The sequence below is a fragment of the Cynocephalus volans genome, chromosome 17 (assembly GCF_027409185.1).
Source record: "Cynocephalus volans isolate mCynVol1 chromosome 17, mCynVol1.pri, whole genome shotgun sequence".
In the NCBI taxonomy this organism is placed as follows: domain Eukaryota; kingdom Metazoa; phylum Chordata; class Mammalia; order Dermoptera; family Cynocephalidae; genus Cynocephalus; species Cynocephalus volans.
Genome location: NC_084476.1, coordinates 3358155 through 3374148, shown reverse-complemented (window position 1 = coordinate 3374148; position 15994 = coordinate 3358155). Strand labels below are relative to the sequence as shown.

Sequence of the window (15994 nt, the reverse complement as noted above, 5' to 3'; positions counted from 1 at the left end):
TTAGGGCCCCAACCCTGCAGATGACTCCATGAACACAATGGGCCCCTGTGTGCACGCATGCACGTGTGTGCAGTGTGCATATGTGTGCATGTGTGTGCAGCGTGCATATGTGTGCATGTGTGCACGTGTGCAGTGTGCAGTGTGCATGTATGCGTGCATGTGCACGCAGTGTGTGACCATGCGAGATCTGCCCCGACATCCGTTCTCACAAGTGTGCTCTGCCCTGAAAGCACTTGTCTTCGTTCCTTTGGGTGAGAGGGAAGACGCGGATGTACGTCCGTGCGCTTGAGCTCCCCGTACACCATTTCCAAAACTTTCTTTCTGACATTAGTCCATTAAATTGAAAGAAGTCTGCCATCACTGCTCGTTTCTTATGACAGGAGAATTAAAGAGCAGTCCTCCCTGCTAAGACCACAGGGTAATGGCGTGCAGCGTCTGCCCAGGGAGCAGCGTCTCCTTCCCAGCGCCCCCACCGTGGGCACACGTCCATGTTCATCTGCTGCCACGACACACGCCCCTTCCCAACCTCCTTCCCAGGGGCCTGCGCTCCCTGAGGATATTGTGTGCTCTCCTCCCTGCCTCTGCCCCGGCCGTCCCCCCGCCTGCAGTGCTGTCCTGCCCCCATAACTTAGATCCTCCAAATCATCCTCCAGAGCCCCCGGCACATCGTTCTCCAGAGAGCCTCCTTTGCCAGCGTGCCTCTTAATCTGGGCGCCCCTGTCTGTGCTCTCCTCTCTGCGTCCATCACGTGCAGGTGTCTAACTGGCACCACTTCACCCCCTGTGTAGGGCGACCACTTTCCTCCTGAGCCTCCCCATCCGATCCTGGGAGCCATCTGGGGACAGTGACACTGTCCCGCCGACCCCTGGGTCCCTGGTGCCCGATGGCAGGCAGGCAGGATCTGGCAAGTGCTTGAAGCTGGAGCCGCTGTTCCCATCCCTGCTGTAACGGTGCCACCTTGTCTCCTCAGGGGGAGCCCGGCGAGGCTGGTGAGCCTGGCCTTCCAGGAGAAGGAGGCCCCCTGGTGAGTGAGTAGGTTTTGGGAGGTGTCGGGGGCATGGGACGAGAGGGAGCAAAGGAAGGGGCTGGGTTGGAAGCTCTGACTCTGCCTCAGTTTTCCCATCCATGAAATGGGGGCCACGCCCCTCTGGTGCCTGCGTCCCTGAGTGGCTGGCAGTCCCTCCGCTGTCTGTGGTGCTCCAGGCCCCTTCCTGGGTTACAGTAAATGTGGGAGCAACTGTTGCCACCTGTCACCCCAGACGTCGAAGTTCCATCCTGGAATATCTCGGCCTTTGAAAGTCGGAGGAGCGCTCATGGCGAGGCAGCTGGGCAGACAGGGGTGTCCAGGGGTCCCGTCTACTCCCTCTACCCAAGAACCGTGGCGTTGGTGGGCACTGCTCGAGGGCCTCGTAGCCTGCTGTCGAATCAAGGATTGGGATCCTCCTGTATGGAGCTGAGTCTTGGCCTAAAGGACCTCGTAAAGCCAGGGGTTCCTCTGGCCTCCTTGTGGTACACACTGGGGTGACACTCACAGGGGGCTGCTGACGGTGGAGGAGCGGGCCCAGTGCCTGACCCCCTGGCAGGGCTCAGCAGATACTTGGAAAGGGCCATCTGCCCGCTCTGAGAGCCAGGACAGGCACGCCAGGGAGGCAGACTGTAGACCCACGCCCACCTTGCTCTGGGCAGCCGCGTGGTTGGCCCTGAGACCTGGACACTGGCCTCTCCCCTGCAGGGACCCAAAGGAGAAAGGGGAGAGAAGGGCGAGTCAGGCCCTTCTGGTGCTGCAGGACCCCCTGGACCCAAAGGCCCTCCCGGAGACGACGGTCCCAAAGGCAGCCCGGTGAGTAGTCCTGTGACACCTTGGGTGCCCCAGAGTGGGGTGGGCCTCTGCACTCCATGCCACCTGACACACCAGCGGTGAGCTCTGCCCAGGGAGTGCCTCATGACCATTTCGTGTCTTGGGGTGATTCTTCCCAAGTCTAGACGTTTGCACACCAGCTGCTGGACCACAGCAGTGGAGATGAGAAAGAGCAGACCTGGATTAGCGGGGAGGCCTTCAGAAGGTGGTCTTTGTGGTCTGGGCAGCGCCGAGACACACCACACAGGAGGGCTCCAGGCCATGCCCCTTCTTTGGCCCAGCCTGGTTTTGCAGCAGGAGGGGCTTCAGGGGCACGTCTGGGAGCCTGAAGGTCCAGTTCTAGGCTCAGCCTGGAGTGCTCAGGAGCGGACAGTGGCAGGTTGCCCGCCCTTTGCACATCTCTGGGAAACAGGACCGACCCCTGCCCTGCCCGCTGGTCAGGCTTGCTGGCTCAGTGAGCTGCTGTACAAGAAAGGCCTTTTGGGGTCAGGAAGTACACAGAGGTGCTGGTGTTGGTGGAATGTTCTAGGAGCTAAGTGGCGACAATGGGTGGTCCCGAGGCAGCCACAGGCTCGGCAGGGCGTGGTCTGGCTTGGGTTGCTCACAGCCTGGACCTCCCTTTCTCCCTCTCCCTTGCAGGGCCCAGTGGGTTTTCCTGGAGATCCTGGACCCCCCGGAGAGCCTGGCCCCGCGGTAGGTGTCCTGGACGGCAGAGCCACTCCGTCCCACGGCCGGGGACCTGCCTTTCCAGCCCTATTTTCTATTCTTTCTGCTTGTTTCTTTCGGGTGAATTTTCTCTGGGGTGCAGGGCTCTCCCCCAGGCATCTGTCTCTGATGAGACGAAGAGAGCGTCTCCCCACTTCCGAGCACTTGTGTGCCGGCCGCGCCGGGTGGACTGTGGTTTTCGGGAAGGTGCCTGGGGTGCTGGGGGTGGACTCGGGGTGCCATCCAGGGGATAGTGAGGAGCTTGTTTTTGTCCCCACAGGGTCAAGATGGTCCCCCCGGAGACAAAGGAGACGATGGTGAACCCGGGCAGACGGTGAGTCCACTTGTGACCAGTGTCCTCTACAGGTTCTGATGCAGCTTCTCGGCGGAGGGTGTCAGTGTGTTCTTGGGACTTTGCAACATGCTTCGTGCATTTCTGAGAAAAACCCAAGCTGAGTTCCCTTATGATATCGACTCTTGACTGTAGCAGGGGCTCACAAACTCCTTTGAGGATCTGTTGAAAGCTGGGCCCTCTTCCAAGAAGAAAAAACGCACGTACAGGCCTCCTGGAGATTTTGTGTGCAGCTCCTGGGACTCCACAACTCGCCCCCAAAAGCTTGGCCATGAACGTCTCTGCTTAACAGGGCCAGTGCCTCCTCTCAGGGCCCCTTCTCTTTTAGCCTTGACTGAGCTCACACTGGATGTTGAGGGTTTTAGACACGGCTGCAAGCCAACATAGTCTCCCTGGGATGGGACTGACCCCAACAGTCCCCTGGGCAGGACTCTGCTTGGAGCTAACTCCATGCAGGTCTCCCTCACCTCTGTCCTGTCCCCAGCATGGAAACTCACTGTTGGGAAATTACTGACCATGAACACAAAAGGCTTATGTCACCGATTTGAGATGAGCTGCCACACACAGAAGGGGTTGGGGACACGAGCTCTGGGGCAGAGTCCCCAGATAGACGTCCCCGCCCCCACCACTTCCTGGCCTGTGCCATGTCCGTAAAGGGGGTGCTGATGCCGCCTGTGGGTCGTGGTGGGGATTAAGCCGGTTGTTGAGTGTCAAGAGGAAATGCTACGTGGTAGGAAAGTTCTCTTCCAAAGGGCAGCAAAGCCGTGCGCTGCATGTCGGGGTTCCCCGCGCTGCCATGGCTGAGTGCTGAGTGCGGAGGTTGTGGCGGGACTTCCAGGGCTGCCCTCACTTCTTGTGCCAGCTCCAAAGGGAGAGGAGGCAGAGTCAGGGCCGGCTGAGGAGGGACTGGATGGAGAATCTCAGAATTCTTTACGTTGGCCTCGGACCCTGCCGGATGTGCGCGTCTCAGTCTGCCCACCCTGATTCCTAACGCTCTGTGTGTTCTTCCTCCACTGCCAGGGATCCCCGGGCCCTACTGGTGAACCAGGGCCATCCGGGCCTCCAGGAAAAAGGGTGAGTCATTCTGCAGATTGTCGCCGCCTGACGTCCCTTCCCGCCCCCACCGCGCTCTGCTTGGGCCCTGGCGCTCTGAGCAGCGCCCAGCATGGAGCAGAACTGTGTTCTCCACTCAGCTGCCCACCAGGTCACGATCACTCAGTGGACGCGGTGGCTCCTTTAGGCTGGGCCAGCTGCTGACACCATCAGTCATGTCCGTCGTGGGAGAAAAACACCCACGATGCTGAAAAACTCCCTTTCCCCTGGGTCACACCCTACGGAAAAGTCAAAAACAAAAATGTGTTCTTGGCGTGTTGACTGAGCCGGCCGCTTGCTGGTGCTGCCCTGTGGGCTGCCGGATGCGCAGCCAGGACGGGGAGGTTCCCACGCTCACGGAGGCCTTCAGCTGGGACTAAGTCATTAGCGCTGGTCCTGAGGGCTTGCGTCTGAGGCCAAGCTTGCCACCTGTTCTTTCGCTTTTTCCAGGGTCCTCCGGGTCCCGCAGGCCCAGAAGGCAGACAGGGAGAGAAAGGAGCCAAGGTAACGCGCTTTTCAGCCAGGCTGTGTCTGTTCCTGGACCTTCCAGAAGGGAGGTGGGTTGGGTGGGACATGGAGAAGCACGTGGACAGAGAGTGGCTGGCAGACAGCCCAGAAGGGGCCTGACTGTCACAAACCTGGGAAGAGAACTGGTCCTCTCTAGAAGAGGCAGCCAATGGTGTCCTGGGGCACTGCGGTCTGTGATTCTGGCACCAGGGTCTGTCTGTCCTGCCGGGAGTTGGGGGCACAAGAGTCAGGGAGACCGGGACTGATCTTGCTGTTCCTGCGAGCTGTGGCCTCATGCCTGGTCTTTGACCTGGCCACGTCCCAGCCACCTCTCTGCCTGAGCGGAGCTGATGATGTGGCCCTAGTGGGGGCTGGGGGACATGGGCTGTTGCTGCCGTGCCGTTAGCGTGGGGCCCGGAACTGAGCACACGTGGCTGTTCTCATGGTGAGGTGACCGGTGGGGACCAGTATGGCACCCTCTGCCTCCCTCCTGAGATGCCCTGTCTGAGTGGGGCAGCAGTGGAAGCCATGCGGCTCCCTTTCTGCTTGGGAAGTGGTGGCTGTGACCGCCGTGGCAGTGGTTGACACGATGGACCAGAGACAGGGGAGCCCTGCTGGCCGAGGACCTTAGCAGGGTGGGGAATTGGAGCAGCCCCTGGACAGCTGGGGCACCTGGGGCTCTCTCAGAGGCACTGGGATCCCGGGCAGTGGGGCTGGACCAGGCTGCCTGGAGCCTCCCAGCACCTGGGTCCCACTCTCTGCTCCTTGCCACCCTGCAGGGAGAAGCTGGCTTGGAAGGCCCTCCTGGGAAGACTGGCCCTATCGGCCCCCAGGGGGCCCCTGGGAAGCCCGGGCCTGATGGTCTGCGAGGGATCCCCGGTCCTGTGGTGAGTGGGCCCAGCTGGCCTGGGAAGGGGGTGGGGGGCTGCCAAGCAGAGGGACGTGGGACCAGAACTCACGCGGAGGTCTCTGTGTTTCAGGGTGAACAAGGTCTCCCAGGATCCCCAGGCCCAGATGGTCCCCCCGGCCCCATGGTGAGTGACCTTCCCCGTGGCAGTGGTAGTGGGGGGGTGGCCACACGAAATCCCTGGGATGAAGGCCTGATCCCTCCGCCTTCTCCCACAGGGTCCCCCAGGACTCCCCGGCCTCAAAGGAGATTCTGGCCCCAAAGGCGAAAAGGTAAGATGGACCTCAGGGGCCTCTGCGGCTGTGACTCGGGGCCCTTCACATATGCTTGGTTTCAAATGTGACAAACTGTCAATCCCACCCAAATCTGTCAAGTGCCAGATGTAGGCTCATGATGGGTTCCCCAAGAGGCAGTTAAACAAAGAGAACCGTGTATGCTGCTGTTGAGACGGTCCCTGACCTTAGGGAGCCCCTGAGAACCTCCAGGTGGGCGCAGAGGTCCTGCCCAAAGGGTGTTCAGGATCCGAGGAGCAGAGGCTCACTCTGGACAGGGGTCTCGGGTCCTTCCTGCGGGAGGCACAAGGACTCTGCAGCAGGACACAGCCCTTTTGTTTTTCCTGAGTGGTGGTGGGTTTTTTCCCTGCTTACACTGATTTATTTACAAACATAAACGTACTCACAAGCCACACAGTTGGGAATCCAGAAGGCAGCAGTGAGGACTCTCTCTTTCCACTCCAGTGTCTGTCACCAGCCCCCCAGCCCCCGCCCCCAAAGTCACAGAAGCTGGAAGAATCCTTCCTTCCAGAACCTTCTATGGGCTCATATGAAACAAACATATGAAGACTTGTCGTGGATCCTTTTTAGAGAGTGTAACAAATGACAGAAGCATCTGTAACACTTTGCAGCTTGCTTTCTGTGTCAGTCCGCACATTTCATTTTAGTTCCTGATAGCAAAATGTGTACATATTTACCATAGGAAAATTAGAAAATGCGTTTAAGTAAAAAAACAAATAAAAACGATTACTTGGGAAAAACCACTTATATCCTTTCAGTCTGCGTCTATGTCTCCACATCGATCTTTTTAGGGTGATTTTGGCCAACAAAGACCACACCAGACTCACTGCTCTGTCACCTTGTTTCCATTCCGTGAAGTGGACGCATGACTCACGGCTTCTGTGGCATGGACGTGTGCTGTGTTGCGCCTGCTGTGGTTGGACACGGGAGCCGCCACCACCAGTGACCCTTCATGCCTTCATTTTCCCACAGGGTCATCCTGGCCTGATTGGCCTCATTGGACCTCCGGGTGAACAGGGTGAAAAGGGCGATCGTGGTCTCCCCGGCCCCCAGGGCTCGTCCGGTCCTAAGGGAGAGCAGGTGTGTGAGACAGAGCCCTTGGACGTCTGCATGCCCGCGGGCAGGCGAGGAGCATCTTAGAACCCTGGGCTCTCGGGTGGCACCAAGGGCCTGAAGCGCGTTGGAGCTGGAAGGGCGTCCTCACGTCTGTGCATCCAGCTTTCCTGCTTTGCAGATGGAGCTGTTGAGGGGGTCAGGTGTGCCAGGCACACAGGAGCTGGACCCCAGCCCCATGCCCTGACCTGCCCACAGGTGTGCCCTGACCTACCCCCAGGTGTGGCCCGACCTGCCCTCAGGTGCTCCCTCCTCAGTGCCAGGGGGCCCTCAGGGCTGCGCGACTCGGAACTCAGACCATCCACCACGTCCCATCACAAGAGCCCCTGATCCAGCTAGTTGCCCAGGAGGTCCTTGGTGATGGTCAGCCTGTCTGCTGTGTCGTGGGACGGAGTGGCTGGCCATGCACACCCTTCCTTCTGCCTTGCCCCCGATTCCCACACCCAACCCTTGACATCCCTGGACGCCACTGTGGCTAATTGGAGTTTGCAGCCCCCGGCCAACCACTGCTGAGGAAACCCTAGCGGGAGAGTCTCTCCCAGCCCTGCAGCTGGGGGCCCCATTGGAGTGGCTGTCGGGAGGGTAGGGTGGAGAGGATCCATGCCCCAGGAGGGGTGACGTGTGCCGTGGAGGCAGGAGGGGGGACAGGCCACATGCTGAGTCTTCGCCCTCTCCCGTGAGGGTCACATGTCCTCATTCCAGCATGGGAGTCTCCACCTCCCAAGCCAGGCATGGGGAGCACACGTGTGCTCAGGACATGGGGCACGGGGTCCCCTGAGGCTGGGGATAAAGTGGGCCCCCCATGGGTCCACGAAGGCTGTGGGACGGCTTCAGAGCTGAAGCTCGGCGGAAACCCCTTCCTCATGTGCTATCTTCTCCTCCTGCCTCAGGCCATGTCCCCACTGCCTGGTGTCTCCAGGCCACCACAATGCTCTCAGCCAACTGCCACCCATGTCATGGTGGCCCAGTGACCACGAGACTTAGAGAGACATCCAGGGTCCCCATGCCCAAAGGAAAGCTGTGTGTCCCCATGCCTTGTGTCCGCCATGTCCACCACTGGCCCTCACAACCAGCCGAGGTGTTGGCCACCCTGCTGATGGCAGGTGTATGCTCTAAGGTGCAGGCTTGAGGGGCTGTGGGATTTGGCAAATGATCAGAAGCCCGAGTGACTGCAGGATGAGGGCAGAAGGAGGTCAGCACTCTCTGTCAGAGGGACATGTGCTGTCACCTCCCGCTACCATCACTTGCAAAGACCAGTGAAGTCTCTTGCAGCACCAGCACCACCTGGGCTACGCGGAAAGGGGCGGGCGCACAGGGAGGGTCTGGTCAGAGGTTACCAGCTCCAAGGATGTGAGAAGCTCATTGAGAGGCTGGGCAGGACAGACAGAATAGATGGGACCCGAGGACGCTCGCTGCCATTCCCCCTCGGGCTTGTTCCAGTGGGGAGACTGACGCCACAAACAGAAAACAGCGGAGGGCCCAAGCCGGGGACGGGAGGCCGGGGTGACCACTTCTGTGTGTCAAATTGAACATGACAAAGGATGTCCAGCCTGGCCATGTCCCCTCACAGCACAGCTGCCCCAGTGGTGGCGAGCAGCTGGACATGGGCTGCTGGAGGGACTACAGTGGGTGGCTTGGGGAGGAGACTGTCAGCGACCTGGCAGCATGGCTGGGTGGGTGGGGTGGGGTGCACAGTTTTCAGCTTTCTCTGTCTGAAGGACGGTAACCTGCGCTTTCTGCTCCTTTTCAGGGCATCACTGGTCCTTCTGGCCCGATAGGGCCGCCTGGGCCCCCTGGCTTGCCGGTGTGTATCTGGGAGGGTGCGGTGGTCCCCTGGGTGGGGGTGGCCTGGGCTCAGTGTGTGGCTGGAGAATTACAGGACAGTCACATGACAGCTGGAAGTGTGCCCCAAGGCTGATTTGCTCATTCACGTGACACTGGAGTTCCAAGCCAAGGAAGCGAGGGTGGGGTTGCTGCGCCCTGATGTCAGGTGGGGGGGACGGCGGCTTGGAGCCTCTACCTCCAGGCATTCCAGGGAATGTGGACGCTTGTCTGCAGGCAGTGGGGGAAGGGTGGAAAGTGGTGGCTGGCACCCCGGCCTTCCCAGTCTTCTGCCTGGCCAGAAGCAAGTCCCCCAGCCCAGGGTTTCCTCACATACTGGGCGATCTGGTACTCCCAGAGCACTCCCATGGCCTTGAGTCTCTGCCTATCCCAACCCCATCTGCACCGGCTGGGCCTCAGGTTCACGTGGCTGGACCATGGCTGACCCCTGTGGGGTGCTGCCAGGAGGACTGGAGGGAGCATTTTGTCAGGGCCTTCTGGAGCCAGGACGCACCATAGTGGCTGCCCAAGTCAGCTCGGGGGGTGGGTGGGCTGGCCTGGGCAGGCAAGACAGGATGCCCTCTGACCCCTTGTGGCGTAGGCACCAGCCATGCCCAGCCCTCCTCCCGCCTCCTTCAGACAAGAGCAAGTGTAGGCTCCTGGGAAGGGACACGGGCACCAGGAGTGGGGGAGCAAAGGCGGGGGCCTGGGGCGAGGGGCCTTGCGTGTTAACACTCTGCCCTTGGCTCTCTGCAGGGTCCTCCGGGTCCAAAAGGTGCTAAGGGCTCCTCGGTAAGTAATGTGCTGCCCTGAACCGGCCCCACACCACCTGGGAGGGGGCTGCCTGGGAGGGGCTGGGGCAGGGACATGTGTCCCCTTGGGTGAGGACCACGTGCAGCCCCCTCTTCACTCATGGTGGTCTTGCTTCTCATACTCCTCCCATCTTTCTGAACTGCCCAAGCACCCCAGCTGGGCATTGGGGCTGCTCCACACAGGTTCATGGGGCCATTCTAGAGCGATAGGTGGATTTCAAGTTGCATCGTGCCTGGGTGACCAAAGGTTGGTTCTCTTTTTTTTTCCCCCAGGGTCCAACTGGCCCAAAGGGTGAGGCAGGCCACCCAGGACCCCCTGGCCCGCCGGTAAGCAGCCTCAGAAGACTGGGAAAGGGGTGGGAATTCTGGCTAGCTCTGGGGGAGTCCAGGGAGGCATCTATGCATGGTTCCCTTTCCGAAATTTCGTGAAACCTATGTGCCATGCCCAGGAGGCTAGTCCCTGAAGACACAGCAGGGGAAAATGAGACACACAGGGCCTGTCCACAGGGTACTCACAGGCTAGCTTGCCCTGGGAAAAACAGTTGGTAGTGGTGGTGGGGTCATGGGGAGAGAGAGTGTGTGTGCATGTGCATGTGCATGCCAATGTGTGCCTGCGTGTATGTGTGCATGTGCACGTGTGTGTATATGTTTGTACATCTGTGTGTGCATGTGTATATATGTGTGTGCACACGTGTGTGTGCATGTGCATGTGTGTTCATACACGTGTGCATGTGTATGTACATGTGTGTGCATGTGTATATTTGTGTGTGTCTCTGTGTGCATGTATATATGTTTGCATGCTTATGTGTGTATGTGTGCATGTGTATGTGTGTGCAGGTGTGTGCATGTATGTGCATATGTATATGTGTATGTGTGTGTGTGTGTCAGGGCTAGGAGAGCACTAGATAAGTCCCCCAAGGTGCAGGATGAAGCTCATTGTGACCTGAGTGCAGCAAGCATACTCCAGGCCACCCCGCTTGGCCAGGCAGCCTCTCTACTCCCATCCTGTCCAGCTGGGGTGTCCTGGAAGTGAGCAGTCGCTTGTACCAGCAGGTGTTCACATGGCCCCACTGTGTCCACCCCAGCCAGGGCCACAGAGACAAGAGGGGAGGTTTGGTCACTTTCCTCAAGGCTTGGCCTTTGTCCAGCTGAGGACAGCGATGGACACAGGTGTCTGGCCATGATGCTGAGAATCGGCTTTGCAGAGAAAGGCTGGGAGCTGGGCCCCAGGGGCACCCAGAATGCGGCTTAGAGGAGGGAGGTGCTCAGTGCAGGCCAGAGCCTGGCAGCAGGGATAGATATGGAATGTTCCGGAGCTGGGGAAGAGGGAGGGAAACAGTGCTAAGACGGACAGATGTCCATGCAGCCCAGGATGTGGGACCCGAGGGAGCATATGCTGCTGTGGCCCTGGCTGTCCAGCTCGTCCCCTCACCCACCATTGCCCCTGTCCCACACTCCAGGGCCCCCCTGGCGAGGTCATCCAGCCCCTGCCGATCCAGGCATCCAGGACTCGGCGGAACATAGATGCCAGCCAGCTGCTGGACGACGGGAACGGCGAAAACTACATGGACTATGCGGACGGCATGGAGGAGATCTTCGGTTCACTCAACTCCCTGAAGCTGGAGATCGAGCAGATGAAGCGGCCCCTGGGCACGCCACAGAACCCTGCCCGCACCTGCAAGGACCTGCAGCTCTGCCACCCCGACTTCCCCGATGGTGAGGGGCCCGCAGGACAGGGCAGCCACTGGCCTCCCAGCCTCAGCTTCCCCATCTGTTGGGGGGACACCTGGGCCTCCCCGTCATTAACCTCACACAGTCATCCAGAGTGGGACAATGAGGTCCATGGAGGCCGGACAAAGAGGCCAGGGCTGTGAGGTCAGGCAGACCCAGGGTCTGGTCTTGTCTTAGCCACTTTCCAGCAGGGAACCTCTTTACCCTGAGCCTCAGTGTCCTGGTCTGTACAATGGATAGAAACACCTCCCGTGAGAGGACAGAATTACTGAGACAACGCATAGGACGCTCTGGCCAGGCACGTAGCAGGCCCCGGAGTCAGGTTAGGTCAGGGTTAGTGTGAGATGTTGCACTTGGGCAAACAGACTTTAAACTCTAGAATATAATAAAAATGCAAACCATTTTCCCTCTCGGAAGTACAAGCTTTTCTCTCACAAGATTTGAGGGATGTCTGCGGTTCCAGTAGACTCTGATCCCACGTGCATAAATTTTCAGAGTTCCTTACAGAACATTCTCTGCCTTTCTTTCCCTCCGAGTGGGCCCTCCCCTCCCAATCACCGGAACGTGTACCAGCGTGCCGCACGCTCCAGCTGTGCTCTTGGTGAACAAGTTAGTCCACATCTCTTTACGAGCCCAGCAGGAAAAGCAAAATGCGATAAAATGAACCCAGAGAGACCCATGTTGGCGGCATTATGGCCCTTGCTGTGCATTTTAACGGCTGGACTGAAATGTTGCAGCAGCTTCTGGAACCATCCGGGGAGCAGTTCTCATGAATCTGCCTGTCTCCCTCCCTGTCTCTGAAATGCAGGTGAATATTGGGTAGATCCTAACCAAGGATGTTCCAGGGATTCTTTCAAAGTTTACTGCAACTTCACGGCTGGAGGGTCGACGTGTGTCTTTCCTGACAAGAAGTCTGAGGGGGTGAGTACCCTTGTCCCTTGACTGCTCTCCCAGGGGCCTGTGTCTCACATGTATACAGCTTTAAGACTGAAAACCAGAAGTTGATCAGTTTTGTAATCAAGAGTGTTTTTCCAGAAGTAGACCTTAGGTTGTTTTAGAAAGAGTTTTTCTAGCAATAAAATGGTTTGTGCATCCTGGGGTCACGGAGGTTGAAGGCTGCCACCCCCGTGTTGGATCTCAACCTCTGGTTGGTAAAAGCCTTTCTCAAGTGACTCAGTAGTTTTCCTGACCTGACACCACCCTAAAACCCTTTGAAGGACTTTTGGGGTAAGCATAATAAAGTGACCTGAAGATATCTAGAAGCTGCCATTTACCTAAACTCTTAGTACCAGCTTATTTCTGTGAGGTTGGCTCCAGTCCCTCCTGAGGGCAATGTGTTTTTTCAAAGTCTGTTTAGTCAAGAATTTGGGGTGGGTAGCTAGGCTCTGATTCACTGAGATTTGTGCAATGTCAGATAGCCACCTCTGTGGCCTTTTGGGGACGTGAGCTCTGTGACAGGAATGTGTGTGTGTGGACAGGTGTGTGTGTGCCTGGATGTGCATGGGAGGTGGATGGGTGTGGACAGGTGTGTGTTACGTCCCTCAAGCATGCACCTGAGGTAGGGGCCACTTTGGCCCAGGACAGGCAAGGGGGACGAGGTCTCCCCTGTCACCAACTGGGGAGATGACCAAGACCCTGGCCTCAGTGCCTCTGCATCAGCCTGAACAAACACCCCTCCATAAAGTACCTCTGGGCGGCTTGCTGTACCCTCACCCCTAACAACAGCAGCTGTTTTTTGGAGGCTGTGCTGTCTGTTATGTGGTTTCGGCACCTGCATTCCTCAGCCACAGCTTCCTGATGGCCTCAGTGTCCCCTGAGAACAGTTTCCTGCTGCAGGGAGAGCAGCGAGTTCCCCCCAGGAGAGGCCACCATCTTGTCACTCCCTAATCACACCCTAAACGCGGTAAGCGCCAGCAACCCCTTGGGTCAGGAGCCCGCTGGCAGCCATAGGGGCCGTGTCACTGGCTGGGGAGGTGGGTGGGGCTCCTGCTTTATATATGTCCTCCCTCAACGTGCAGTATTAGACTCTCGATATCCTGCATTCCTAGCAACAAGCCCCCTGTGCTTCAAAAGAGAATTCGAATGCAAGTTCCTTCCATCTTGGTTCCTGTTTGCTTTGGTCTGTCCCGAGGCCCAGATTGGAGTCCAGTTAGAAAAGACATTGTTTCTCATCCCTCTATTGCTGTCTGTCCTCTGCAAGTGGCCTCGCTGCTGGAGAATTGCCAGGACAGACTGCCCCCCACACAGAGTTTTCCTGGAGAGCCGTGGCTGGTGTTTACAGTATGGCAGCTGGGGTCTCCACGCATGTTGAACAGCCAGGTGTCCATGGGCTGGGTCCTCAGCCTCGGGCCATGGCTGCTGGGCCAAGGGCAGACAGAGCCCCTCTCCCCGGGTGGCGCTGGGCCGTGAGGTCCCTTGGAACTGGAGCAGCTCACAGCAGCAGCTGGGGGTGAAGCCTGCGCTTGCTCGCACCTCTGGACTGTCCCAGGAGGAAGTCACTCACGTTATCTGAGCTTGGCCTTGACAGCTGCAGATCTGGAAAGCAGAGTGAGGGTGCGGGAGTTCTGGGTGGGGCAGGAGGCAGGACTGATGCCCCTTTTCCTCCTCTGGGTCCCCTTCTCTGACTCTCCTGGCACAAGGCCACCTTGGAGGAGAAAACCAAGGGGAATGGCTGAGGATTCAGACTTCTGCTTCCTCGCTAAGAGCGACTTGGGCCTGGGTCCCCAGCAGAGTGCTCGTGGGACCTGGGTCTGTCCAGCCTGGAGACAGGCTGGCCCCGCAGGCTCTTTCACTTCATGCCGGCAGTGGTTGGGGCTCACCTCGTTCCTGGGGCCCCGGCCGGCAGGTCTCCCTCCTAGAGGAAGCTCTGTCTTCCACTCACTCATTCATTCCATGGCACCATTGGGCTGGCTCTGTACCTGTGGCCTCAGCCTCTGCAGAAAGCAAATGTCCAGAAGGACCCTCTCCCAGGAGTAGGACAGAGTCTGTCCCCTGTGATGAAGTGTGAGGATTTTTGTGCTGCAAATGCAGGATGGCGTTGGAGGAGCAAGCACTTGTTCCCTTGACCAGAGCAGACCAGCTGGAGGCTCAGAGGAAGCCCACAGTCCACACGCAGACCCTCAGTCCCAGGGGAGACACCCCACACCACGCCGCTCACACGCACACGCACAGCACACTGTACTAGAGGCCTAACATACAAAAGCGGGTGACATGCAGAGCGTGGCCCTGCCCAGGAAGTGCTACAGCAGGTGTCTGGTGTGGTCTGTCCTCGAGGGCCTTGGCCCACAGGGAGGTGGAGGCTCCTTGGCGAATCCTCGTGCGAGGACAGAGGTCACAAGAGCCGGGGAGCATGCGGGGGTGTTTCTCGTGGACAGAGGAGGAGTAACCCTCCGTTTTCTGTTTCTCTCCCTTTCCGCACCCCCTGCTTGGTGTGTAGGCCAGAATCACTTCCTGGCCCAAAGAAAACCCGGGTTCCTGGTTCAGTGAATTCAAGCGTGGTAAACTGGTAAGGCGGCCTCTCCCTTCTCTGCGGTTGTCACTTTAAACCTGCCCATCTCCTATCTTACAGAGTAAAATGGCCCGCTGGCCCAAAGAGCAGCCCTCCACCTGGTATAGTCAGTTCAAGCGAGGGTCCCTGGTAAGTGGCCGCCTCGGGCGCTGCCTGCTTGTGGCTCGGCCTGGCTCACGGCTCTGCATGGGACTAATCTTGCCGTGTGCCGCATCTGTTCTTGCCCTTTTGGCCAAACTGCTCCATGTCACGTGACAGTGAGATCCAGCAGAGGTGTGGAGTCCTTTCCTCCCGCCCCCTCTCGCCTTCCCAACGGGAGTTCACGTCCATCTGGGAGCAGTAGCTGGTTTTCCATTTAGATTTAGGATGTGAGACTGGCACTCAGGGTGCCCACCACTGGGTATGGTCAGCCAGAGTGATCTGCTGTCCGCAGATAGGATAGCCCCAGCTGCCCAGGAACGGAGATCAGGGACTCCAGCATCTGGAGGTTTTGCACTAAGTCTCATGGGCAGGGGATGAAATGGATCCTGGACCATTTAAACTATCCAGAACTTAGTTGCTTCCAGGACCTCCTTCTACTGCTGTTGGGGCTGAGGAGGCATTCTGATTGCAACCAGCCATGGAGTTCTCCGTCGCGCCCTGTGCGATTAGTTTGTGCTTTAGATTCTGGGGAGCATCTCTTACATAACCCATTCCCAAGATGAAAAGAAACTGGTGTCCCCGAAGGAACCTGACAGGATGCCCTTCTGGCCAATGTGGAGGGCAGAGCCGGGCTGCACTTACTTCTGCCAGGCCCCGGCTCTTCCGCACCATGGAGCATTTTTCCCTGAACACTGCGGGGGTTTGATTTGGGACCTTTTCTGGAATAAAGTGCAAAGTTCTGTGCTCTTCTCCTAGCAAGTTAGAGGACCGAGATTCCAGAACATGAACAGGTTCCAGGTGGTGTTTAGAGCCCAGACTTCCTCCTTAATTCACGTCTTCGGGTCTCGTTGGCCTACTCCTACATGCTCCTGGAGGGAGGTCCTTTTTCTGGTAGAAGTGGCTTCTGGGTTTCAGGGCTCCTGGCCCAAGCCTCAGCCATCGGCCGCTGTGTCCCAGCCCAGCCCAGCCCAGCCCCTCTGGGTGGGCGCCGAGGCTGGTGTCCTCCAGGGATTCAGAGAGCAGTGGCTTCTGGCTGCCTTCACGCTGTTGGCACCTCTGAAGCCCCTTGTTCCTTAACCTTGAGGCATGTCATGGCTAATTATTAACGTCTCATGCCCTGGTCGTTGACTTTCAAGTCACGTGAGCTCCTGTCC

General features: G+C 58.3%; 1 protein-coding gene across 2 annotated transcripts in view; it reads left to right on the top strand.

The window, feature by feature from the left end:
• COL5A1 (collagen type V alpha 1 chain) overlaps positions 1–15994 on the top strand; it is a 170783-nt gene that overhangs the window by 146321 nt on the left and 8468 nt on the right. The window contains exons 49-64 of one of the 2 annotated variants that reach the window (XM_063082334.1): positions 971–1024; positions 1733–1840; positions 2498–2551; positions 2844–2897; positions 3936–3989; positions 4458–4511; positions 5294–5401; positions 5495–5548; positions 5640–5693; positions 6687–6794; positions 8578–8631; positions 9405–9440; positions 9734–9787; positions 10921–11176; positions 12000–12112; positions 14760–14828. In XM_063082334.1, the coding sequence (XP_062938404.1) occupies positions 971–1024; positions 1733–1840; positions 2498–2551; positions 2844–2897; positions 3936–3989; positions 4458–4511; positions 5294–5401; positions 5495–5548; positions 5640–5693; positions 6687–6794; positions 8578–8631; positions 9405–9440; positions 9734–9787; positions 10921–11176; positions 12000–12112; positions 14760–14828 (1284 nt within the window). Of the gene's footprint in view, positions 1–970; positions 1025–1732; positions 1841–2497; positions 2552–2843; positions 2898–3935; positions 3990–4457; positions 4512–5293; positions 5402–5494; positions 5549–5639; positions 5694–6686; positions 6795–8577; positions 8632–9404; positions 9441–9733; positions 9788–10920; positions 11177–11999; positions 12113–14627; positions 14697–14759; positions 14829–15994 lie in introns of both variants that reach the window. The other variant, XM_063082333.1, reaches the window with a different exon arrangement.